General features: G+C 51.2%; 12 protein-coding genes across 12 annotated transcripts; 4 read left to right on the forward strand and 8 right to left on the reverse strand.

Moving 5' to 3' along the window:
• Nucleotides 1-606: 606 nt before the first annotated feature.
• M436DRAFT_60009 (uncharacterized protein) lies at nt 607-2,362 on the reverse strand (the record flags this gene model as incomplete). Its single annotated transcript, XM_013576682.1, has 2 exons — nt 607-2,118; nt 2,174-2,362. 2 exons carry the CDS (start codon nt 2,360-2,362, stop codon nt 607-609), a joined length of 1,701 nt encoding a protein of 566 aa, XP_013432136.1.
• Nucleotides 2,363-2,696: 334 nt separating this feature from the next.
• M436DRAFT_35266 (uncharacterized protein) lies at nt 2,697-3,086 on the forward strand (the record flags this gene model as incomplete). Its single annotated transcript, XM_013576187.1, has 2 exons — nt 2,697-2,727; nt 2,788-3,086. The coding sequence occupies 2 exons, from the start codon at nt 2,697-2,699 to the stop codon at nt 3,084-3,086; spliced, it is 330 nt and encodes a 109-aa protein (XP_013431641.1).
• Nucleotides 3,087-3,825: 739 nt separating this feature from the next.
• M436DRAFT_36474 (UPF0052-domain-containing protein) lies at nt 3,826-5,505 on the forward strand (the record flags this gene model as incomplete). Its single annotated transcript, XM_013576399.1, has 5 exons — nt 3,826-3,928; nt 3,991-4,119; nt 4,174-4,191; nt 4,271-4,556; nt 4,617-5,505. 5 exons carry the CDS (start codon nt 3,826-3,828, stop codon nt 5,503-5,505), a joined length of 1,425 nt encoding a protein of 474 aa, XP_013431853.1.
• A 427-nt stretch (nt 5,506-5,932) lies between these two features.
• Nucleotides 5,933-7,832, reverse strand: M436DRAFT_60012 (sulfite oxidase; the record flags this gene model as incomplete). Its single annotated transcript, XM_013576683.1, has 6 exons — nt 5,933-6,116; nt 6,176-6,662; nt 6,731-7,271; nt 7,333-7,411; nt 7,464-7,639; nt 7,701-7,832. The coding sequence occupies 6 exons, from the start codon at nt 7,830-7,832 to the stop codon at nt 5,933-5,935; spliced, it is 1,599 nt and encodes a 532-aa protein (XP_013432137.1).
• A 947-nt stretch (nt 7,833-8,779) lies between these two features.
• M436DRAFT_60013 (uncharacterized protein) lies at nt 8,780-9,532 on the reverse strand (the record flags this gene model as incomplete). Its single annotated transcript, XM_013576684.1, has 1 exon — nt 8,780-9,532. One exon carries the CDS (start codon nt 9,530-9,532, stop codon nt 8,780-8,782), a length of 753 nt encoding a protein of 250 aa, XP_013432138.1.
• Nucleotides 9,533-11,337: 1,805 nt separating this feature from the next.
• On the forward strand, nt 11,338-11,835 carry M436DRAFT_77926 (uncharacterized protein; the record flags this gene model as incomplete). Its single annotated transcript, XM_013576986.1, has 1 exon — nt 11,338-11,835. One exon carries the CDS (start codon nt 11,338-11,340, stop codon nt 11,833-11,835), a length of 498 nt encoding a protein of 165 aa, XP_013432440.1.
• A 155-nt stretch (nt 11,836-11,990) lies between these two features.
• M436DRAFT_37203 (phosphoglycerate mutase family protein-like protein) lies at nt 11,991-12,882 on the reverse strand (the record flags this gene model as incomplete). Its single annotated transcript, XM_013576554.1, has 4 exons — nt 11,991-12,160; nt 12,216-12,375; nt 12,423-12,773; nt 12,826-12,882. The coding sequence occupies 4 exons, from the start codon at nt 12,880-12,882 to the stop codon at nt 11,991-11,993; spliced, it is 738 nt and encodes a 245-aa protein (XP_013432008.1).
• Nucleotides 12,883-13,747: 865 nt separating this feature from the next.
• On the reverse strand, nt 13,748-14,585 carry M436DRAFT_69215 (uncharacterized protein; the record flags this gene model as incomplete). Its single annotated transcript, XM_013576822.1, has 3 exons — nt 13,748-14,077; nt 14,135-14,410; nt 14,466-14,585. 3 exons carry the CDS (start codon nt 14,583-14,585, stop codon nt 13,748-13,750), a joined length of 726 nt encoding a protein of 241 aa, XP_013432276.1.
• A 921-nt stretch (nt 14,586-15,506) lies between these two features.
• Nucleotides 15,507-16,838, forward strand: M436DRAFT_69216 (uncharacterized protein; the record flags this gene model as incomplete). The annotated part of the gene is made up of 3 exons (XM_013576823.1): nt 15,507-15,524; nt 15,660-16,012; nt 16,052-16,838. The coding sequence occupies 3 exons, from the start codon at nt 15,507-15,509 to the stop codon at nt 16,836-16,838; spliced, it is 1,158 nt and encodes a 385-aa protein (XP_013432277.1).
• A 415-nt stretch (nt 16,839-17,253) lies between these two features.
• M436DRAFT_60018 (P-loop containing nucleoside triphosphate hydrolase protein) lies at nt 17,254-19,506 on the reverse strand (the record flags this gene model as incomplete). The annotated part of the gene is made up of 2 exons (XM_013576685.1): nt 17,254-19,096; nt 19,163-19,506. 2 exons carry the CDS (start codon nt 19,504-19,506, stop codon nt 17,254-17,256), a joined length of 2,187 nt encoding a protein of 728 aa, XP_013432139.1.
• Nucleotides 19,507-20,188: 682 nt separating this feature from the next.
• Nucleotides 20,189-21,084, reverse strand: M436DRAFT_69218 (GMP synthase; the record flags this gene model as incomplete). Its single annotated transcript, XM_013576824.1, has 2 exons — nt 20,189-20,712; nt 20,763-21,084. The coding sequence occupies 2 exons, from the start codon at nt 21,082-21,084 to the stop codon at nt 20,189-20,191; spliced, it is 846 nt and encodes a 281-aa protein (XP_013432278.1).
• A 1,473-nt stretch (nt 21,085-22,557) lies between these two features.
• Nucleotides 22,558-24,504, reverse strand: M436DRAFT_9769 (WD40 repeat-like protein; the record flags this gene model as incomplete). Its single annotated transcript, XM_013576025.1, has 1 exon — nt 22,558-24,504. A coding segment is annotated over one exon (1,947 nt), but the record flags the coding sequence as incomplete, so codon positions are not given.
• Nucleotides 24,505-24,752: the final 248 nt, after the last annotated feature.

Genomic DNA, 24,752 nt, shown 5'->3' on the forward strand with positions numbered 1-24,752 from the left:
GAAGGAATCGATCACAGACGTGTTTGCTCGGTATGCCCCTTCATTCAAGATTGCTACTCAAAGGTCGCAGGATTTTTATTCTTCTTGGCGGGCCATCCCACTGCGTAGGATATTGCTTCTTGATATACAACTACAGAGGCCGCATGCTCTCACGTGCCAATAACCAAGGTTCGGTTCCTGAAACTGATCTGGAATTCTGCCTGACGATCCAGACCTCTATCAATCATTCTCTACCACAGATCATGTATCTTCGGCGAAAGAAAGTCAGATTGGACGAGAAATACCGTGGTTCGGCATCAAGTCGAAGGAAGAAATGTGAGCAATGAAAGTCGAGAGGGAAAAAGGAGACAGAAACGCATATCGGACTGAGCAAATGAGTGAAAAAGTCGATTCCTTTCTTGACGATACTAGCAATCAGGGGGTATCATGCAATGCTACAAACCCATCAAAAGCGACGCCATAAACTCCTACCATGAATGCATTCTTGACTCCATAGACTCTCCATGCCCTCTGCCCTCAATACTAATACTGGAGATGCGTCTCATACTCGTCATCACATCTAGACAGCTACGTCGCCACTCGAAGCTCTCGAAGCTCGTCGCGGTTCTACCTGGCATCGCGGCTTCTCGAGCGAGAGCGATCGCGCTTGCTGACGGCTTTCTCGCTGTCGCGGCGAGAGGCACCAGCGCTGGCGGAGGGGACATAACGATCGCCCCTTGGTCTGTCGTCTTCCCTGCGGCGGCGGTCGCGGTCTCTGTCGCGATCGCGTTCCCTCTCTCGTTCACGTTCACGCTCTCTGTCTCGGTCTCGATCGCGGTCCTTTTCGCGGTCTCTGTCACGATCCTTGTCGCGGTCTTTCTCTCTTCCACGCTCGCGTTCGCGGTCGCGATCTCTTTCTTTGTCTCTGTCACACACGTCGCGATCACGCTCTCTGTCTCTTGATCGATCTCTCGAGCGGTCGCGAGTGCGACGGTCGGGTTGTGCAAGACGATCGGCAGGAACGTAGCGATCGCCCTGGCCCCTAGGAGAGCGAGTACGCGAACGCCTTCTGCGGGTGTCGCGGTCCTGGCGATCTGAAGGTACATAACGATCACCTCTGCCTAAAGGACTGCGAGAACGCTCGTGACGTGCAGGACGGCGGTCGCGAGAGGGAGATCTGCTGCGACGGTCCTTGTCGCGGAGTTGCTTTGCTTTCCATGCCTCGCGCTCGGCACTAATTTCGCGCAAGGTAGATTCGCGGCGGCCTTCGTAGCGGTCATATCCTCGTTCTCTTCTGTCTCGGTCGGCGGGTCGGTAGTGGCGATCTGCTGATGGCGAACGACGTTCGCGGTCGCGGTCGCGGTCGCGGTCTCTGTCTCGGCGGGCATATCTTCTCTCCAAGCTCTCGCTGCGTTCGCGTTCACGGTCCAGCTTCTTAGCACCAGATTTGGAAGCCATAGCCTGACCTTCTTCGAGCAGCATGCGCATAGCCTCCTGCTCGAGACGTTTGGCCTCTTCCTCCTCTTGAATCTTTTTGCGTTTGGCTCTCTCTTCCTCTTCTTTCTTGCGTTCCTCCTCAAGCAGCTTCTCCTTTTTCTCGCGCTCTTCGGCAAGAGCCTTGAGACGAGCCTTTTTCTTTTCTTCCTCTCTCTTGCGAGCCTCTGCCCTTTCGGCTGATCTTTTCTGACTGATGGCCAAACGCTCCGTCTCCTTGGCCAGTTCCAGTTGGCGCTGCATGAGAGCTTCCATCTCGGCCTTGTTACGTTGAGCACGCTCTTTCTTTGCTTGTTCTTTCATTTCTTCGGCATGACGCTCGAGGCGTTCCTTGTGGCGGCGTTTTGATGCTTCAGCATAGACTTGGTCGGATTTAGTGCCAGCTTCCTTCTCCTTGTTTGCAGCTTCCTCGCCAATTTCGGACTTGCGAATGTCTCGTAGTGCTTGTTCTGCAGTTTGGAGATGGTCTTGGATAAAATGGTCGATGTCGGCTTCGGTGTTTGGGTAGATGTCTGCACGAGCAGCAGCACCTTCGAGGAGAGGAGCGGCGAGGCGAGGATTCTTGGTCAGATATTTGACAGGGTCGCGATCGATTTCGGCGTCTACAAAGGAGCGGATGGAGTCGACCAGGGTGTCTTTCTTTGGCTTGGGGGTTCGTGTCAGACAGATCCGAGTGCGGTACAAATGGAGGTGAACATACACCATGATCGAATTGAGCAAAAGTGTTCTTGCGCAGCTCGTCAAACTGGCCTTTCTTCTTGAAGGTATGCAGTAGACTGTCTATTGAAGCACGCTTGGACGAAGACAGAGGCAGGTCCGAGACACGAGGTGGTTTGCGTCGAGCCAAGTCTGCCTGAGCGGCGGCAGTAGCGTCGGTCGCCGCTGCCATGTTTGCTCGGCAGGAGGGAGGTCGATGCGCTACGATTGCGAGCTGAGGATAAATGTCATGGACGATGCGGGAATGCGGGACGCGGAAGGTAGGCGGAGTGCCAAGACCGAGCTCGACGGCAGGAACGAGCGTCTTCCGACGCAGCCAGACACGACGAGAAGGTCAGCAATTGACTGTTCTATACCGTCCATCATAGTCTATCCACGACTACTACTACACCCCAACCCCGACCGATCCCCCGACGTACTGTTGAGCCAGGCGCTCCCTCAAATTGCAGTGCGACCCCAGTTCAATCAACACCACCAACACAACTCCCGTCACATCACCAGTCGCAATGTCCAAGATCCTTTTCTGGGGCGGTTTCGGTGCGCATACCTTGCCCAGCAACTTCAAAATATAGTCAAGAGACTCATGACATCTTACAGGCATCGCCGTCCGCGTCTGGCAACTCGGCATTGAGATGCGTCCCATGTTCACGCGCAACACGGCTTGGGCATACCCTCTGTTCGGCGGCATTGGCGCAAGTTTCGGCTACTGGCTCCAGGGCGTCGAAGAGAGACAACTCCGTATCCTCCAAGACACCAAGGAATCATTGCTCGAGAAGAGAAGAAGACGTGCCGAGAGAGAGGGCGGCATCAACATTGGTACCGACTACCAGAAGAACGAAGAGGGTCTGTTTGCTTCAGCCCCTTCAGGTCACGGCGTTCCCACCAAGCAACATTAAATCATGAATCGCTGCTTTTCCACACGAGTTGATGCTCCGAGTGCTGCTTCTCCAAACAACTTGATATCCAGAGAGCTGCTACCTCTGCCGTCATGTACATTCCACCATCCCCAAACTTCTTCGCCTGCATCCCTTCCTCTTTCTTAGTCGTCATGTTAGACAATCAAAAACTATCTACTTACCAAAGAGTGCCCATGTTTGTGGTTGGAGTTGAGATGTTATGCCCAGCAACCACACTTTTTTCACGAGTGGTCTAAGTCCGAGTGTTTCTGTTCCTGACCATCTTGGAGGAGTAATGCTACGGTAAATCAAACAGAGACCCCATAGCAATAACAACTCTAACGAAATCATCCTCCAACAAACACATCGGATTCTCGGCCCGGCCGTCCGCCAGATGCTGTACAAGCCTCCATCGTAAAAGCATATCAACAGAAGCCTTCCACGCATTAATACTCTCGCATCAATTACACAAGATCTGATCAAATCCCGTTTACCTGCCCACTGGAAGTCATTGGATATACTTTTGGCTGCGCCAGACATTGACACGCGGACATTCTTGGTGGTGGCTGCGAAACATCAACGTGCGGTCCTCGAGTCAACATCAACAACCACCTGTCATCAACATCCTCAGAGACTCCCGCTGCGACCTGTCCTTTTCGTATACTTTCTAAAACCATCATCGGCTGCCCTATTCTGCGGCCGGCCTTTCTTCATTCAAAACACAATTGCGCACGCGACCATGGAACAACCACCTCGAAACACCTGGCCAGGGTCACTTCGGCTTCCATCTCCTAATCCATCCTCAAGGTGTAGTCAGATAACAATCTTTGGCGGAGGCACAGGTAAATCCTTACACTCCAAGTTATCCAACTTCTGATCAGTTCGACTGATACTCTGGCTGAAGCTACAAATCACCTCGTCGATGTCTTCACGAACCTGGCTCAGGCCAACAACAGTGTGCTCAACTATGTCATCCCTATCAGTGATAACGGTGGTAGTTCCAGCGAACTGATTCGAGTATTTGGCGGTCCTGGTAAGTACATCACATCAATGTCTGTGACCTTGGTTGCTAACACGAATGATGAAGGTATCGGCGATCTGCGCAGTGCGTATCCATTCCTTTTCCCCATAACCACCACCACCCTCCTCTTTCCACCCACTGACACACTCTCTCCTCTCCACAGGTAGACTTGTCCGCCTGATCCCAGACAACGGCGACCCAAACTCTGAAGCCGCATCCATAAAAGCACTCTTCAACCACCGCTTACCTCTCAACCCCAAGGAAGCACGTCTGGAATGGCTAGAAATAGTCGAATCTCTACATCCACTATGGCATCAAATCTCCACGCCAAAGAAGGAGCTGATCCGAAGTTTTTTGAACTTGGTCAATCAGGAGATTGTGAAACGCATGAGACCGAGTTCGAGATTTGATTTTTCGTCGGCGAGTATCGGAAATTTGTTTTTGACTGGGTGAGTGTGAGAACGCATACACGCTGATGACCAAAGTCGCTGATGGAAGAATGTCAACAGAGCCCGTCTCTTCTCCGGCAGCTTGGAATCAGCCATCTACCTCCTCAGCAGCGTCTGCAACGTACCTCCAACAACGACAGTCCTCCCAGCCATCAACACCAACTTCTCCCACCATATCAGTGTCTCTTTATCCGATGGCACCCACATCACAGGCCAAAACAATATTTCCCACCCTCTCGCACCCTCCTCAGCTCTCCCCACCACTGCACCCTCAGCCAACACCCTCCGCAAAGAAACCGAAGAACACGACAACGTCGAAGACGCGAACCTCCCCGGTTCCCTCCCCTCCCTGCGCCGTCCAGCGATAAACTTTTCAAAACTGCAAGAAGAAGATCTACCCTCTCGCATAGAGAGACTATGGTACATCAACCCCTACGGGCAGGAAATGTCTTGTCCCGCAAACCCTCGAGTGCTGGACGCACTATCCAACTCCTCGACAGTAATATACTCAATCGGCTCGCTGTTCACTTCAATCATCCCCAGCATCATTCTCCGCGGCATCGGCAATGCCGTCGCTTCCCCCCACATGCGCAACAAAATCTTGTTGCTAAACAGCAGCATCGATCGCGAAACCGGTCCTTCGGCAACCCCGTTCTCTGCTATGGACTTTATTGCCGCCATCAGCAATGCCTGCGCAGAAAGCAGAGGACTGCCTAAACCTTCCACGCACGAGTTTTCGACATATGTGACGCACATCATCTATATAGAGACCAAGGAAGCCCCAAAAGTGGATAGAGAGGAATTGGCCAAAGCAGGCATTGAAGCAATCAGATTGTATGGCTTGAGTGGGAGGTATGATGATAGAGCTTTGGAGCAAGCGTTGAAGATGGTGTTGGGGAAAGGTGAGCAGCCAAATGGGTTGAGTAGAAGGAATACTTTGCAGAGATAGATTGTTTCTCTTGAGCACGGCGCTTCTGTAAGCTGTGGATCATTGAACGCTTGTCACAGGTTTGGATCATTCTTTACCATGGCAGTTGTTAGGTGTAAATGAACGAGTGTATGAACTGAGATGGAGGGGTATTTGCAGGAGAACAGAAGAAGAAGCATTATATGTCAACCGTTGATGTGTGATTCAACTCTTCCAAAACAGATATATGATGATCAAGACTGCACTGCGCGTTTCAATGATTTAGATTGTTGTTAGAGGTCGTTGGCAATACAGCACCAGCACATGGTCGACCTTCAATAGATATATTTGTCATTATGAATACCTGTCTTCATCATATGTCGCCATATGTATACTTTGTTGCCTGGTAGTTCTCCTCGATCAACAGCTAGCTCCCCCTCTGCATAACTGTGGTTTCCGCTTTCAACTCTTACTCCTCGGGCTCGCGACCGCCTTGCCTTCTCATCTCCTCTTGGTAGTCCTCCTCAGTCTGGAGATCAAACTCCATAGGGTGAGTGATGGGGACGATGGGCACATTCTTCTCTTCCAGGATCTTCAGTCTAGCAGCGGTAGAAGGTTTGCTCTTGTTGATGCTGTACACCTTGACACGATGACTGTTATTTGTGTTAGCAGAAGATTCTCTTCTCATTCAGCATCTGAGACAAAAACTTACCAACTCGAAGTAACGTGCAAGCCCCAGTTCCAGGCCGATCGCACATAGGTAGGCTGGGTGTTCATGGCGTTGTCCCATGTTCTCACGCACAGCTCCAACCAACCTTCTGCATCAACCGGGAGATCCATTTCCCACAGTCTCCATGCGTAGTAGTATTTCTTACTCATGTTCTCGTACGGAACTTCGTACCAGATGCTGCCACCATCACCAGAGACCTCGACACGTACGGGCCAATGACCGCCACCAGAGTAGGCCCAGCCGCGCAGCTTGATTTTGCCATCGTGGACAATTTGGTCCATGTTGACTGGGGACATGATAGCCGAAGACACAGGCATGTCCTGAATACTGAATCCGTTGCTGTAGTTTGCGTTCTGCTTGCCGACCTGGGGTGTGTAGTAGAGGTATTCCTTTGCTTGGACAGGGGCAAGACTGGGGCCTTTGATGGCTTTGATCTTGTAGAGCCATTTGCAACTTCTGGCTCCAATGTCTGGTTTTCACGTCAGTCAGCCAAACTTGAATTTGTAGAGAGAGAGAAGTGGAACGCGTTCGACTTACATCCGTATACCACAGCGCGCAGAGGGAATCCATGGATCCTGGGCAAGGGCTCGCCGTTCATCTCCCAAGCGAGCAAGACTTCATTAGCCTTGACTTTTCTCCATGGTACACTGACAACGTAGTTCATCACCTTGCCCTTCTTGAAGTAAGTGTCTGCGCCATAGAATTCAAGATGGACGTCTTTGCCGCCATCCTTGAGACCTCCGCAGTGCTTGATGATCTTCTTCAGACTAACACCAGTCCAGCGTGCTGTTCCAATAGCACCTTCGCCCCATGGTGCATTGATAAGTTCATCGCCGTCACCGGGGTACTCGTGGATCTGCTCGATACGGCGGGTTCCAGAGCATTGCAGACTGACAATGTTGCTTTGGCGAGGGAACAAGTCCTCGTTCTGTAGATCTGCGAGGGTAAGTCTCTTGGGGTCGTTGACCAGACCTTCAATGTCAAGAGTGTATTCCTCCGCGTCAATTTCAGGAATGCCACCATGGTTGCGGACAAAGTGATCCTTGTTGTCGGTAATCTCAGTCTCCACTAGGCGGTCCTATGGTTTGGTCGGCATGATTAGCTCGTGCTTGTGGTATTTTGGATTGGGTTCAAGTTACCCTAGGAGGTTCTCCGTTGTAAGGAAATTGCAAGACGTGAATCATGTCCTCGCTCTTTTCCTTCTTGACATAGTCCCAACTGTTCTCGTCAGTCATTACGCTTCCTACTCAACGTCTTCGCATCGTCACACCTGATCTGAGGAATGTCCTTCAGGGTCTCTCCCATGGCATAGTGGTATTGCTTCCATCTCACACCCTCCAGAACAGGGTTGGTCTCGGGCAGAGGCTTGAGCTGGAACTCCGGGGGTGGAGGAAAGTCGTATTGTGCCAAAATCTTCTCGGCTTGTGCCTTCTTCTCTGGGTATTTCTGAACCAAGAGTTAGAGGGGTGCAAGTTACCAAGGTCGAGTTTCGGTTGCGGAGACAAACCTCCCACTCAATGTAACCCTTCCATCCTTTTCTTTCTTCGGCGTAGTATGGAGCTTCTCCTTTGACTTCGAAATCGTCGAGTTTGCCAGATCCTTGTTGAGGGGTGCCATGGGCAACGGCGGGAATAGCCATGGTTGATGGTATAGCGTTTTTAGGTTTGGTGTATGTAAGGTGTGTCGAAGAGTTCCGACTTGGGGGGAAACATTACAGATAACAATCGCGACGGGCAGGCACGGCAGCCTTTAGTATCCATGGGAAAGCACGAACGGCATGCGGTGAGCCTGACGTACACAATCGTGTTTCTTGCTAGGGTTCGTCCGAGCGATTAATCAATTGGTTCCACAGATCACACTAGTGTCGAGGGGATCGTGGAGGGGCGGTGGCATGTCTTGTGGACCTTTGAAGCTTTCTTCTCTCCAAGTCAGTCTCGCGCATAAACACACGTCCATTCTGAATATTCTTCCGCTATCCTTAAGACATTTCTCCAAGAGTTCCGAGGGACCTTAAGCTTCTGTTGTTCTCCAATTGACAGGGATGAGGCTCGCTCTGCGGAGGTTAGCTCCGGTTCAAAGCAAATAGTGATGTCACAGGCCGGCAGTTCTTGTCTTTTTTCTACCATTCGCTGGCCTTAGATTAGCAATTCTTGTTTGAACATGCCCGAGAGAACACCGTCAGGTCCGGCTGGTAAAGTGTTGCGGCTTATCCCACGTATCAGATGCGCTTCTCGTTTTGTCTCATTTCTGCCATCACCTTCCGGGACATCCATGCTGACCAGTACAAAGCGCAAGCATAACCCTTTGGCGATCGGTGGGACTCGATAGCTAGCACAGCTACACATCATGGTGAAGTGGAATACAGAACCTGTCAGAGGTATTGGATAATGGCCAGAATCTTTCTGAAAGCCATGCTTGTGATTACTACTGATCTATGCGGACGTAAACGTTGCGCATTACAAAAAACGTCAAATGGGTATTGTTGAAACAAAAGAAATAAGTGCCGATGCATCGCTCATGCAGTGCCAGAACAAAAAAGGCTCAAGGAAACAACAGAATAGCAGGAATGGACAGACCCCTCGTCAACTAGTGGAGAAATAGGAAGGCGAGGACACCGCTCAGCAGTGCCAGGTAGGAAGCGCTGCCTCTGTGGGCTGCAGAAGATGAATCGAACGGAGTGCCGCCACTGCTGGCCTCGGTGTTGGTGTGCTTGGCAGCTTGAGTCGATGAGAGTCTGGTCTCGGTGGCCATGAGCACTGACGATGGTGTACTGGTGGCGAAGGCAAGAGACGTTCCGGTGATGGTAGAGGTGAGGCCAGTAAACACTGCATCGTCCGAGCTGCTGGAGACAGCAAGTGGCTGGATGGTGGCGGTACTAAGCGCGGTAACGAAACTGGTGCTCAAGCTTGATGTATCGACTATGATACTGGTTCTACTGGGAGTCAAGTCGCTGACGGTCATGGTGCTGGAGCCGATGGAGAATGATGCTGAGGTTTGCTGGAGGGTGTTGGCTTGCATCACGCTGGCGGCGTTTCTGCAGAGGTTTTGTGCACCTTGGCCCTTGATGAAGGCGGCAATGATATTGCTTCCATCATTGTGCTGACCTTGGCAGGCATTTCTGACGGTGGTTCCCAATGAGAGCAAGGCCGAAACGCAAGAAGAAGAGCATTCTCCGGTCTGGAAGTCTTGACCAGTACAGCCATCGATGTTGGAGGTGTAGATGGTTTGACAGGTGCCAGTCAGGTCGTTCAAGCGCGGGGTAAAGTCATTGAGTGTGACTGCGGATGCATACTGCAGTACGAACAGGGAGGCGATGAACAGCATCGATGGGCGATACATGATGTGTGATGCTGATGTTGTGATGGAGTTTTGTGATGGTTATGTTGCTGTAAAGACGCTTGTCGAAGAGCACCAGGCTGTCAAGAATAAAACGCTGATTGCACCAGGCAAGCTTTGCAAGCTCTTGATGATGGCGGTGAGTCTTGTCGCGTGTGCTTTGTGTAATGTGATGGAAGTGAAATCAAGCTGCAAGGAAGAATTTTGGGGCGTGGAATCTTGTATCCACGAGGTTGGGTGGGACCTGCCTCGCAAGCGAAGTTGTCAAATAAAATCAGGCACGGAAAGGCGATATGGGAAGGAGCAGGGCAAGGGCAGCTTTTGCATTTTTTCCAAGCACGACGGATATACAAGACCTTTTGACAGGGAAGTAGCGATTGACAGCAGAGGGTAGATCGCCTTGTTCATCCTCCACTACACGGACTGCACCAGGCAACTAGATCAACGTCACACACCTACTACGGTCATGTTCTCTACTTTCTCTACACAAGGGTAACCCGTTTGATGAGGATGAGACGTGGGATGACCCCTCTTGGGAGACTTCTGAAACGCGGACCTTTGTCGATCCTTGCGCGAAATCTGTATGTCAACGCTCTTGATTGGTCAAGACAGCCGCCAAGGGAGAACCTCGCACATGGACCAGTTAGGCATCTTTCAGAGAGCTTTGACATGGCCATCTCAATTCCCTCGTTTGTGCACGGCGAACGGCCGGAGTATCGGAGTAAGACAGATGATATAAAGACAGGCTGATCCTCTCCCTGACACGGAAGAAAGGAACATCTCACTCTTGTTCCTCGATAGCACCAGCACCATGGGTACAGGCTCGTATCCCTTTCGTTTGTCTATGCCGGTACAGCGCTTTTTCTCGTTCTCTCTGGCACGTTTCAAGTCTCGTTCGTGTCGGGTAAGAGATGTGCTTCACGGCCGATTCATGAGACGGACTCCCAACCAGCAAACAGTCAACCGCTGCAAGCGGACCTGACATGGCGGATCTATAACGTGCCTGATGCACCTATCAAACGTCGTTCTCTCCCTCCCACACGTTCCTGCAGCTCCGTTGCAAAAACGAAACCAGCAGATGCGGCATGGTATCCTTGTCATGGTGAGGTCTTCAAACGCAGTCGTGTACATACATCGGCATTGGGGCCGACCTGTCAGAGATGGCTGGGGTCCAAGTCACGGAGCCTGACCACTGGTAGATGAGCGTACTTTGCTTGACTCGCGGCTTGATTGAGTTGCTCGCCTGAAGCCCGAGAAGTAGTGATGAACATTATATGCGCCGGCCGTAAGAGCTTGACTGAGATAAAATGTTGACAGCCTCGAAACGGCAGCTAAGCAGTGAATCTATAACACCATTGACGTATGCATAACGAGTCACGAAGGGATAATATTACTGATCGAACGATCACTTTCCCTATCGTTGTTGGAATGTATGAGACAATTTCGCGGACGTATTCGGCTGAGCATAGCTCTCTATTTGAGAAATAATACAGCAAAGATCTGCTCAAACTTCAAGTCAGGGGAATACCACGCCGCAATACACGTCGCCGCAATATGAACTTCGAGACGATGATGGGATCTTCAAGGAAAAGGGGTGAAATGGAATCAAGAGAGCGAAGCAAACCATCGAGAACGCTTCCCTTGGCACGGGTCCAAACATGTCCTTCCCCACACTTTTCAACCATGATCTCATTCAAGAATTTTTTGTATTTTTCTTCTGCTTCTCATAGCAACCATTTTCACAAAACATATCTTCTCTCCTTACACTCTCTTGTAGCACCAGGAATACACTTGGCTTCCCTATCACAATGTCGGACCAAAACTCGCCCTCCCAGTCGCCAGCACCCTCGCAATCCTCTTCTACCATTCCAACCTCGATTCCCACACTCCGTCCTAAGAAGCAAAAGCCGTCTTTCGCACGCCCTGCAACCTCAGACCTTCAATCGCGTCTTCAAGCCTTCTTGCCTCAGATGGCCGCTGCGAATGCTGAGCTCGAGAAGCTTGCGCAAGAGGGTGGTCTCGAGGGCAAGAGACTTGAAGATGTAGGCGAGGGAGACGAGTACGTCGAGATGGAGCTTGGTTTGGGTGTCATGGAGCAAAAGAAAGAGAGAGAGGAAAGCAGCGATGAGAGCTCGGATGAGAGCTCAGAAGACAGTAGCGAAGACAGCGAGGATGACGACAAGGACGACAAGGAGCAGAAGAAGATTCAGAAGGAGAAGGAACAGAAGGAGAAGGATATTCTGGGCAGACTCATGGGACACAAGCAAGGCAGAGAGAAGGCTGCTGGTATTCAGGAGGTTGAGTGAAGCAATTTTCTCATCCTTCTGCCATGTCCGTATTGCCATGGCCTCTGGTCCGTCAGAGAGTGAGCCACGATGCAACCTGGATTATGACGGTCGTAACATGCTCTTATTGCTCAGTAGCAATCGCGCTACAATACGTCCCTCTCGCCCGGAAATCTCTACTGGTCCGGCAGACCCACATCTTCGACCTCCTTGACAACCTGAGGTTCCTTCTCTGCTCCTTTCGGCTTCGGAGCCAGCGCTGCCTTCTCGACGACATGCGCACTACTCTGTGTCGATTTTTCGGTAAACACGAACTCTCTGATCTCGCAATTCTGCCATCCAGTACCTGGCCATGTCAGTGAGGATGATCCGCTTCCCAGCAATGTTGAGAGCCGACTCACCAGCGGAAGCGTTGAAGCCAGTCCAGTCTTCTGTCAGCGCATGCAAAAAGCCTCCATGCGAGACGACAACCACGACCTCTTCTTTGCGGTTGAAGAGCCACGAGCGCAGCTTTGCGGCACGTTTCTGAATCGTCGCTCTATCGGGTGCCCATTTGCCATCCTACAACTCATCAGCATTCGCACATTTAGGGCAGCAAAAAGACATACCTTGGAGTTCCATCCCGCCTCCACCAAATTGAAGTCAACTTTCTCGCTTGGAACATACAGTCCCTCATCCCAGAGCTCTCCGGCCTTGACCTGTCTCTCCAGTTCCTCTCTATCAGTGCCAATATCACAAGCATAAGCATTCATTTCCTGCGCCATTGGCTGCAGCAGCACCTTGACTCCTTCTTTTTGCAAAGCAGGTGCAAAAGCATGCACGGAAGTCTGGAGTGCACGACGCAGAGGTGAAGACACAATCAATGCCACAGAGTCGTGGTGAGCAAATGAAGTGCTGAGATCGTGGCATTGTGACTTTCCATGAGGAGTCAAGATGGCATCGGGGATACTGTCGTCGTGCTGGGATTGCTGTTAGAGTTCGGTTGTAGTTGAAGGGTACAAAATGATCTACTTTTGCATTGTGTTCTCCTTGGGCGTGACGGACGAAGCGTAGTGATTTTGGCGGCATGGTTGCGGTGTGGAGTTGCTGTGCTGTACAATCAAGAAGTTGTCTGAGCAGTGGTGAATTGGCAGAAGATGTGTTTCTCATGCGCAAGAAGGACCAAGGATCTTGATGATGATGCAGGTTCGCGACACCTTCCTCGTGGAGACACCGCAGGCTCGGTGCACCTGCCTGTTCAGAATCTGTGGTCAAGTCCACTTCTGTGTACGAGTCACACCAAAATCCATGCATGCACTTTGCAGATTGCTGATTCTACTCGAGTTGTTTTTCAGTATATCACTTGGAGCGCTGTCTACATAATGAACTCGAGCAATCGATTGTGACAGGGTTGACATGAGCATTAAAACATGTCACAACCCATATGTTGAGCAAACGCCGCAAAAATCTTGCACCTTCCGAGCTATAACATTGAACAACAGCTAGGAACAAGACAAAATCCGATATGCACATGGAAGCCGGGCAGGCAGCAAAACAGCAAAAATGGAGTAGCTGGGAATCGAACCCAGAACCTTCTCCACTCAGTAATACTCGAAGAGTAATGCTAAGAAGATGTCATACCACTAGACCACAACCCCAATTCATGAAGAAAATTTGCTGAGAGCCCAATATCAAAATATCCACTGCTGTCATCAATCATCAACTTGGGTTTCGATCACGTCAATCTGATCGGTGAAAGTCACGATCCTTGGGCCGAACTGTGTATTGCGAAAGAGATCGGGAGTACGAAACAAATGACTTCAGTGAGCTGCTAGGTGGATATATGCATAAACAAATCGCGCGAGAAAAGAAAAAGCATATCGTCAGGATAAGGCGTGAGCGGATGCATCTCTCACCATACCTTTCCCCGACACCAGGGACGTAATCGAGACATCTAGAAGTTAGGACGTCTCTCGTCTTCAGGGCGGCCGGTGCTTCTAGAATCGCCGTAGTGCTTCTTTCTCAGGGCAGCCAGACGCTTCTTCTTGGTGTGTGCATTGATGTATGTGCCAATCACGAAAGCAACAATGTTGAAGAAGGGTACCCAGGTCTCCTGGGGGAGGAATTTCTGGGCAAAGGCGAGGGCCAGAGGAGAAGTGCACCAGCTGACTTTCATGACGGGCAGCAGACCGGCACGGACGGTAGCGCGGACTTGGTGGAAAGTACGGGCGCCTGCGATGATGGCCATGGCTGAGAGGTAGATGGTGTTTTGGATGGGTGCAACCTGCGAGGGAGATCAGTCAGACAGATGTGATATGTTGGCAAGAGAGGGTCTGCATACAATCAGGTTGCTGGCGAGGATCTGCAAGATCTTGGCCTTTGCGCTGGTCCGGCCAGCAAAGGCGCTCTGCAGAATGTTGATGAGGATGTGTCCAAGGGGAGCGCTGACAAAGGCACCGTAGAGGGCCATCTTGGGCACACGAGAGGTGAAGTAGTGGCCATTCTTGTTGCGGTCCTTTGCAATCCAGGAAGCGAGGACCTCTTGGGCACCAGAGAGCGAGCCCGAGGTGATCATCTTGGTGCGGAGAGGGTTGGATTGGAGCTGACGCAAGTATGCCTAAGGTCCGCGGTCAGTCGCGGTCGCATCACAGTGGCATTCAGTCAAAACGTACAGCGAGGTAGCCACCAGCACCAGCATTCTTGGTAATGGCACTGCCGACTCCATTGGGGATGCCCTGCTGGCCAGTGACGCTGGCCACGGTCTCCTTGACGTCGAACTTGACCGACGACATTGTTGTGTATTGATGTATAACGAGACGGATGTACGACAGAAGAAAGAGTCGTCGTCGAACCAAGTGGCTGGGTCGCGCCTAACAAAAAACACCAGAGATACAAGCGCTCGCGACAGGCGGCCTGCTCCGGGGTTATCTATGAGCCCTGGGCCGAGGTTCCACCTGTTCGCGGGGTGCCGATGCCCATCATCGCTTGCCGCCTGTCATTTCTCCACTAACCACATACCGCGCCAACTGCCATCTTCTTGCTCGACAAAGACCATGGCATCTACCAAGTCTGACCAGTTTTGTATGCATGTTGCGATCTGTACAGCTGACCTATACAAAAGGTGATCAGCTTCGACTGCGCTCGAGCTCTGCAAGCTGCCGCTCGACGAGTCCAACCGTGCCTGGTCTCGACCCTATCACAAGGGCGGGGGAAAGCTTCTACATCTCAACTGTGCTACTCTCCCTTAATCCTCCTCTTGTCGCCATCGATCGAGCTACCACAGTGCTCGAGCCCTATGCCAGATGTATCCTCGCGGCACGATGCATCTCGCATGTCGCACTGTTTGTACCCTACCATGTAAATCTAAAAACCATGTCAAGTCCTTGACCCGGCCTCGACACTATTTGCTCTGCCTGCGACTTCCTCGTGAAAACATGCTTTCAATCTTCTCTTCTCATCTCAAGGCGACAGGGCAGTTGCACTTGACTGGGAAGAGCTTTCCTTGATGCCGTGCCTGCCTTTGTCTTCACTTGCGACCACGCGGCCGCAAACCAGACCAACCATCATCCATTCCACTCACTCACTTCTTTTTCCATCCGACTTCCTTCGCACATTTGTCAAATCCCTCCATTACTCTCGACTCCGGACCCACCTCATCCTTTTTCGTCCTTGTCCATCCAAACCGTCCGCAACCACATCCTGCTTTCTTCAACATGAGCGTCATTTCACAGGTAAGTTACATCTATGAGGCCTCCCTTCTTCCGCTTCTTGCAACGACTTCAACGATCTCTCTTACCCTGTCGATCTCGACGTGTTATACTACTATCAAATGTGTCAATCCTCAGATCGTTGACCATACATTGCAGGCCGGTATGGCAACCGTTAATCGTTCAAATCGACGCCCTCCTCCACAGTGCGTCACCGCCTGTACACACATCAGAATGGATCGCCTCTTCGGGAACTGGACGTGTGACATGTGCCAGAATCCTTCGCCCTTGGGTTGGCTCTACCGCTGCTCTTCTGATGTCCCTGAGGTTGGAGACTATGCCTTCATTAAATCCATAACTCATCCCGTCAGTCCTGCTGGAGAAAGGCTCCGCCAGCTAGGCCTCAGCGAGTCCATCATCAAGGAGTTCGAGCGAGGTGGTTACACCGATGAGCAAGTTCAAACCCTCATTCGTCAAAAGCAACAAGTTCAGGAGAAGGCCGCCCAACCCTTGTCAACCACCAATCAATCAGGATCTGGAAAGACAAACAGTCCATCTGACGACATTCGCTGTGATTTCAAAGTCTGTCAGCGATGTGCTGGAGTACGTAAAGACCGCTGCTGGCTATCGTTCGAAGCAGTCTTCGCAGACGAAGTCAGATCCGTCGACAAGTATGAGATGACAGAGATACTGCCCATCAAGGACGTACGTATTGCCAAGCAACTCGGATTGCGTCGTCCCATTCAACTCTTCTCACCTCCAATCTGGGGCGACTCTCCATATGGCTCACCAAACCACTCCCCATCATCGGACTACACAGACGATGGCTTCTCTACCGATGGCGAATACGACGATGAAAGCTGCGGAGATGCTCTTTCGGGCAGTTCTCATGATGGTGACAATCACCCTCGTGCCGGTGTCGACATGTCCTTTGTCACTCTCAGAGACCCACGTCATGCGCACACCCCTCGTTCAACCATCAGACTCGTCCCTGACTCCGAGTCGCGTCGCATTTACCGTGCTTCAATTGCCTCCAACGATGACGAGTCGCCTTCTCATTCGCACACTACAACATCTTCGATCAGTCTCCCAACCATTCCCACAACCACATCATATTCAATTCTACCTGGTTGTGAGGAGACCGTCCAAGAGCTGAGAGCCCAGTACTCCCTCAAAGCCATGACTGATCCCGAATTCTACTCTGGCCATCCCTTCGACTTGGCTTCCTCCGTGTCGAGCGAATCCAGCTTTGGCTCTGAGGTCGCTGTTGAGGGCGACTTCGCCTTGACAGAAGAAGCCACGTCCACTCACACCCCTGCTGTATACAAAAGAGCCTAGAGATCTCTCAAACTCATCTTACACGACACCACACTTTTCCTAACGGCGTTGAAGTGGTCATCACAATTCCTTGGTGTGTACTATACCCCTATCTTTATGCTTGTCGAGCAGAGGGTAGAGAATCATTCAGAAGCATTATGCAGGATCTTCGGAGTATGGTTGGCGAATATCATAGAGAGGAACGTGGATCGGATGGATTTTTCTCTTCAGTTGTTTCAACTCTTCTTTTTAGTGGCCGAAAGGGCTTTTTTTTATCGTCAATACAGCCTGATTTTTCGTTCCACTATATGTCATTGCTCTTGATATGCTGGCCTTTCTTTATTGATCCTGATGATCTTGCGTATCGCCACTTCCAGATAATAGGCCATAGAGCGTTCCGTATCATGCCTGCTCCAGACTCCAGAACCTCCGATGCTCACTGCTTATCTCCAACCAGATCCCTCTCGAAATCCATCTGGATCTCCACGACCTGCTCCAACGTCTCCAAGTCCAAATTCTTGCCATCATACCTAGCTAGACTGGTAGCCGTTCTGACGATACCCTTGATCTGTCTTCCATTCAAATCATGCTGTGCCAACTTCTCCAGTCCTTCCTCATCAACAGCGCCTTCCTCGGCCCTGTCCAAGAAGTTCTTCCAGATCTGTTTGCGGGAAGAGGTATCCAGGCCTGTATACTTCAACGGAACGTGAATGCGTGATTTGAACGCATCGTCGAAGGTGTCCACGCGGTTCGAAGTGAGGAATAGGATGCCTTGGTAGTATTCGAGTACGCGGAGGAAGATTGAGACTAGAGCGTTGCGTTCCATGTCGTGCAGCGAGCGGCGTTCGAGGAACACGTCTGCTTCGTCAATGAGAAGGACCGCTCGCCATGTACTCGCCATATCCAAGATTTGCGTCAGTCTTTCGTCGAGAGTCAAGGAGTCGGTGCCAAGGTCACCGGAAGAAACGACGTAAAGGGGTCGTTTGCAGCGCTCAGCTACACACTCTGCAGTGAGCGTCTTGCCTACACCGGGAGGGCCGTGGAGAACGAGAACAAGGCCTTTGCCTTTTCCCTTGATGATGTCGTCGAAGTCGTTTTTGGAGGATATGTGTTCGGTGACCAGTGCTTGCACGAGTTTCTTCTGGCGGGGAGCGAGGACTAGTTGGTCGAAGCAGTCGGGGTTCCAGTCGACAGGAGAGAGCTCGTCTATGAACATGTCTATCCATTTCTTGTGGGTGAAGGAGAAGCCGTGGACGAGTGCTGAGGCCAGCAGGCATTGAGCATCTGTCAGGGGCTTGAAGTTTTGTTTGACAGAGGGTATGAGGTCGCGGTCTAGTCGATCTGGGGAGTCATCCTCGCTGTCGTTGTCCGAGTCGTAGCTGTTGTAGCTTTCGTTGTCAGAGTCATAGCCGTCGTTGTTGTTGATCTGAGTGTCCTTGACTAGAATCATCGCCTCGTCATCAAAGGCAGAGACAGTTTTGGCGAGTTCAGGGTTCATGCGGTGGTGGGTGGCGCAATCTATCACCACTCTCTCGCTGATGTGCACGCGGTTGATATCGTAGCAACCTCGGTTGCTGTTGTAGACGTGCTCCAAGGCAACAGCAGCATGCTCGGCAAAGTGAATACCAGCATACTGCTCGAATCTGCGACCTCTGGCGATAAGACGCTGCTCTACCTCCTCTACATGAGGGAAGAAGACACGAGGCACGACATCGAGTTTGTTGATTGCCACAGCACCTAGGTAAGCAGGGATACACAGTTGTTCGGTGCGGTGACCAAAGCGTTTGCCATCAAAGTCCACTTGCTGCAGGTTAAGCGCCATACGAGGGTTTTGACCACATACGTAAAACGAGTCCTGCACGCGGAATGCCTGAATCTGACCAAGCACGCGTGCGAATGCGATACTCTTGGGCTTGAACACAGTCCACAGATGCTGGTAGCTCATAACGCCTTGCTCGCGCAGATTATCGGCTTCTTGGATAGTCTCGTCAAACTCCTCGTTGATGTGGTTGAGGAGGACTCGGTAGTGGGCTGCTGCCTCAGAGCCAGCCTCGAACTTTTCGCCATGTTGTTTGATCTCGGGCAGGTAGTGGTAGAGGAGTCGGCATGGCTGTGTCAGGGTGATGTCTTTTGTGTCGAGACTGACGCCAGGGTATGAGCCAATCGCTTCCTTGAGCAGGTCTTTGAGGTGCTGTGAGTTGATGTTGACGACTACCTTCTCGACCTTTTTGCCATCCGATGACATGTATCTTGTCACGCACAGAGCATATTTTGTCCACCTAGTTTCAGTGTCAGTCGATAATCTCTTTGAGTGAAGACATGCCCTGACAGACTGGATGACTCACCAATCAACTTGGTCTGGGACCGCCTTATCCTCGACCGTCTCAGCAAAGTACCACTTGTGCTTTTCGCTGTACTTGCGATCGAGGTGTTTCAGTTCTGCCTTCATTGGCTCTGCAGCATCAACTTTCTTCTTTGGCTCCGGTTCGTCATTTGAAGCATCGCTCTTAGCGTCACCATTGGTATCGGCCTTTTTGTCGGCGGATTCACTTTTGGCATCATCTTTCGTGCTGTTGGTTGTGCCTTCGGCTGTGCTTGTCTCGTTCTTGTCATCAGTCTGAGTGGTGGCTTCAGGCTTGCTCTCTTGCGAAGCCTCAGTCACATCGTCGAGAACTAGGAATGGAGCCATGGTTGCTGTAACCTTTTGAGAGATCGACTGGTTGTGATGTTGAAGTAAAGGAGAAGAGAGATCAACTTGGCGAGATGATGTTTTTGTAGAGAAGTCAAGTGGAAGATGAAAGTGATGATGAGAAGTAATTGAGGTTTGGACAGCGGCTTCAACTTCACTTATAAGTGTCGAATCTATTTGGCGAGGCTGAGTTGTGAAGTTGTTGGCGAATCCAGATTGGCTGCGGTGTCTCGAAGCGTGGTTGCCTAACCCACACGCGCTGTCTACATGCAGCCTACTTTTCGGAGGATCGCAACTTCTGCCTACTTTTTGTGGAGAGAGACTCTGTGAGTGACGATAATTCAACAAGTGTTTGTGACTCATTTTCGAGCTCGTAGGCTCGGTGTTGCGTTTTGAGTACGTAGTTGGTTGTGCTGCACACCAAAACAGGTGATTGGAAGAATAGTCGCCGAAATCGAGATATCCTCACCGGTTGGCATCTGGACCTTGATGAATCATATGGCCTGACGGGTGCATTTGCCAATGTGAAGTACTTAATGTAATAGCCTTTGATATCATTGGAGCGGCTTAGTTCTTAGCTGCGGTATGTTCGGATGTCTTTATTCAATTCGTTGTTGCAGATCTGTCCGCGGGCCTTTGCTAAAGCGTTTGGCTCTCTCATGCCAAGATTGGTACTATTTGATCAAGGGATATCATTGTCATCGCCATGGAACAAACGCAAGATCGAACCAGCGACCGCTTCGCCATCATGTTCCATATCAGCCGTCTCTTTGGCTGCATCGGCGTGATCTAGGTCCTTGAGACTGCCACTCTCGACTCGCAATTCGATCTGTCGCTTGACCATATCTTCGTCAAAGCCCAGATGACCTTGAGAGGTGAACAGGCGGTCCTTGATGTAGATACCCTGCACAGCTGTGTGTTCCGAGCTTCCCCAAACGTGGACCTTCTGGCCCTCTTTGAGGAGGTTGCTAGACTTGGACGACGGCGGCTCGACAACGTGGTCTTGGTGCATCTGGTGTAGTCGTAGTTGATCGTTCTGTGTCCTGAAGAGTTTCTTGCCGATGTCGCTAAGGTCGATATGTGTGTGTGAGAGTTCCCAGTCACCTCCGGGTACGGTGTCGACTTTTGCTCCAAGCATGCGACAGAGAATTTGGTGGCCGAAGCAGACTCCGGAAAAGCGAATATCGGGACGGTGTTGCCACAGGTCTACCTCTGTTAGCACTTGTCTGCTCGAGGAACCTAGTATTATCGCATACCTTGTAGCAGCTTCATAAGCTTCAGAATCCATTCGTCGTCGCCATGAGCATCGTACATGCTTCCTGTGATCAGAATGGCATGGACGTCTTTGAGATCGTCCACCGAAGGCACTTTTCCGCCCTTGGGCTCTACCACGAACTTCATGGCTGTTTCTATTCCAAGCGGAGGGTCATGGTTGTCGCCAGCAGTCTTGAACAGCTTGTCGAATACATCTCCAAATGTTCCCTTGTCCGCATGGTCCTCTGGATGTGGCTCGTCTGTCTCGAACACCATCATCCTCACCTTGTTTTCGGCCTCCGAGCCCGAGAATTTGTCGTGCATCATTCTGATAGAGTTCGTGAACTGTCTGGATTGGTGACGTGTGAAGTAATTGTTGTGTGCTTGCTGTGAGGGGCGAAGATGCTTCGCAGTAGCAGCGTGGTTGCAGAACTGGCGAGTTAAAGACGAAGGAACATGGAAGCGAGCACGGATCGCGCAATGTATAAAAGAAAACGACATGAAATGCTACAGATACAGAAGAGCCGCAGGGTTCTCGTTTTGCACTTACATGGCCATCGAGGTATTCGCTAAGTTTCGCCAGAACGTCATCATCGACAGCGGAACGAATCGACGGCGGAACGAGCTTGCCAGTACGTAAAGGCCAAGACCGTTGCAGCTTGGTATTGAGTTGCTGCTAGCCGTAAAAGGAGGAAACGCGATATTTGAGTCTGGTATAGATGCTCGGCGGTGTCACTGTGGCTCTTTGACGAAGTGGCCGCGACTCTGTGGGTCAGCGCAGCCGGTTTCATTGCCTTGTGATGTCGACATAGCGAGCCGGCGGTCGTGGATAGCCTTCTGTACTCTCGAAACGACCTGCCGATTTTCTGAACATGGCGGCTTGCTCATGTCCTTCAGCAAGGCTCTGTGAGGTAGAGGGATAGCAGAGGAAGAGTTCAGAATCAGGAGTGGAAGTGCGAGGGACAAGGCCGCGACATCCTGGTTGATAAGGACGTCCTCGAGCGGTGATAGGACTGCTGGATGAGGGGCTGTTGGGTACTCGTTGTCAATGTATATCTCTGTTGCCAACGATAGAGCATGCTTCGGCATCGTAGTCGCCAGTGATACAGTCCTGTGCTTGAGTTCTATCCCAGCGACCAATATTTTGTGATGCCGTGTCTGATATTCAGCGACATCCGGGCTGGTTTGGAAGACTCGTTCGAGTTTTCTTCTCTTGTTCCGGACTCAAAGGAAATTCGATGCTGTCCCTACACAAATAGGGACGCTCTTTCCAAGAGCTGTATATAGAATTCATTATTTGTGCTTTGACGCCAGCATGTTGGAGCTATCGATACAAAACTCTTCATGTATACGCTTTGTACCAAGAAGTCATATCTGAGAGATCTGAGACCAGATAAAATCACAATTGAGGCCATGGTGTTGATGTTATTGCTTCTGATGGTTGCTAAGGGAGACACCCTGACACAAACTTATGCACAGAGCACTACATCCATACAAGATTATGCATACGTGTGATAGATATGCACGAGAGGAACACGATTCGAGGAAAAAGCACTCTGGGTTCAAACGTCGTGTCTTTCTTCAACTACCTACAAATTTATCTAAAAGCAACAGAGGAGAGCAATCTTCATCGCTACGCTATGGGCCATACTGGCTGTGGGTATCCTTGTCCAAACCGGACCAAACAAGTTAGAAACAGAAAGCAAACCATAACAATCCATCATCGAACAGTCGCCATCCAATCCCTCAACCTCCTCATTATGTTGATGCGAGCATTGTATCACTCGTTGATCAACCTTCTTCCTCGTCGTAACCTTCGACATCTGACCATCCCCAGCCCCAGCGAGCACCTTGACCCTCACCGCAAAGTCTCATGTCTCTTGCAGCGTCTCGGTCCTTCTCCCTCCAACATCTTGCTGTAAAGTTGTCACCCAGTGTGACAAGTTCGCCTTCAGTGCTCCATGCCAAGCTTGTGACTTCGGACGTACCATGAGCTCGGATCAAGGCAGTGCCTTGAGTGTAGATAGGAAGCGAGGTATCTTGATGTTTACCCATGGATCCGATCCGTGAACGGAAACCAGAGCCTTCATCACGGTCGCCAGCAGGTGTAGAGGTGCCTGAGCTAGGCTGCTGGTATTGCTTCTTTTGCAAAAGGGACTCGTCTGTGGGGAACAGGACGGCACAACCCTCACGACTACCGACAGCAAGCATCTCAGGCTGGGACAAAGTAGCGGGACGCAAGGCGGACTTTACGTAGAAAGATGTTGACTTGAACATGGGGTGACGGAAACCGTACAGGGGTCCAATACCAGTAAGGCCTTGTCGAGGTCGGAACCATTTTGAAGCCTGTGTGTCGGTGGAGGCTTCATACTCGGGAGCAGAGCCTAGGATGAGGTGGTTGGTTGAATAAGCATAAACAGTGCTATCGCGGCATAGGGCATAGAAGCGGCTACCATCACCGCTCAGGGACAGACTACTAATGCCGAACTGACGGTGCTTGATGTGAGCTTCTGGCTCACGAGTGCTCGATACGGGAACTGAGCTGAGACGTGAAGGGCCGCCTCGGCGAGATGTGTATTTGCCTCGCAGATCCCATAGCTTGATGCTGGCGTTTGCTTCGGTTGCAGTTATCAGCAAATGCGAGCGTGAGTCAGGCAGGAAGGATAGAGCAGTGATAGAGACGTCGGAACGTTCGTGCTGCACGCCATGAGCATCACGCATGCTGTTGACACAAGGAGAATATGTGACGGTGTTGCTATGAGGGCGAGGGACGTTCACCATGCCGTTGCCAGATTCAAAGCTGACAGCAAACTCAGCAACGGGCACGTCCTGACCGCGACAGCGCAAGTCCCAGATCATAACACTGCCGTCACGACTCGAAGTGGCGACAATGCTGTCGTTCCCAGGCTGGAAACGAACCTGCTTCACGGATGATGTGTGGGCGCGCATGATGTAGCGTGTTTGTTGAGTGTGCATGTCTACGATGCGGGCAGTCTGATCTCCAGAACCAGTAGCGAACAAATAGTCATCCGAGGAGAAGGCCATGTCCATAATGGCATTGCGGTGGGGTTTGAATCCAATGTGGTGCTGAGAGAAGGAGTTGTCCGAGTGAGACGAGTCTATGAGCCTTACACCGCCCTCTTCATCACCGATAGCGACGAGAGGGTTTGTGTTGCAGCGAGTCACGCAGAAAGGCAAAGCATCACCACGGTAGCTGTGGCAGTCGTCAGGACGGGAGTAGAAGTCGGCAGTCTGGGCACGCCAGTCGGGGACGCAGTGGTCGTAGATTCTGCCACGGCCGATGCTCCTTGAGCCACCAAAGCTTCGTTGCAAGATACGGCTATTCGTTCGGGTGTTTTGTAAGCGTGTGATGGGAGTTGGGATGTATTTTTCTTCTTCGTCTTCGTCTTGGTCCTCTTCGTCGATATCCGAAGCTTCGAAGTCATAACGCTGATAGTGAGAGAGATTGGAAGGGTGGTAGTCGAGCGGCCTCAAGGGTGAAGAGTCTAGGGGCTGAACGGGCGAGCTATCGGGAGTAGGTAGGATCTTTCTCTTCTTGCGGGGAGTCTCGAATTGGGGAAGGTCGTGGAAGCCATTGAACTTGACTTGGTTGACGGCGTTCTTGGTGATGTCCTTGAGTCTCTTGTTGGACTTTGAGTTTGTGGATGACCGTGATGTGATGGGAGTAAAGAAGCGGGTGAAACGTCGAGGAGTGATGGATGGTTGTCCCTTGGGTTTACTGCTTGGCCGGGCTGGCGAAGTTGGCAAGGCGGCATTGCTGCTCTGGGAGGATGACGGTATATCCTGAGCAGACATGATACAGAGGCGGAGATATCAATACTCGACCACAGCTGCAACACGGAAGAGCACTTTCAATCGTTGGTTTGCAACACGATGGATAGAGCTCTGTCAGTTGTTCGTCCCGCCACGAACTCGAACGAAGACGCGATGCTGCACGTTCCGCACGCGTTCGAAGCAATTTAGCTTGCAGA

The sequence above is a fragment of the Aureobasidium namibiae genome, assembly GCF_000721765.1.
Source record: "Aureobasidium namibiae CBS 147.97 unplaced genomic scaffold scaffold_1, whole genome shotgun sequence".
NCBI classification, from domain to species: Eukaryota; Fungi; Ascomycota; class Dothideomycetes; order Dothideales; family Saccotheciaceae; genus Aureobasidium; species Aureobasidium namibiae.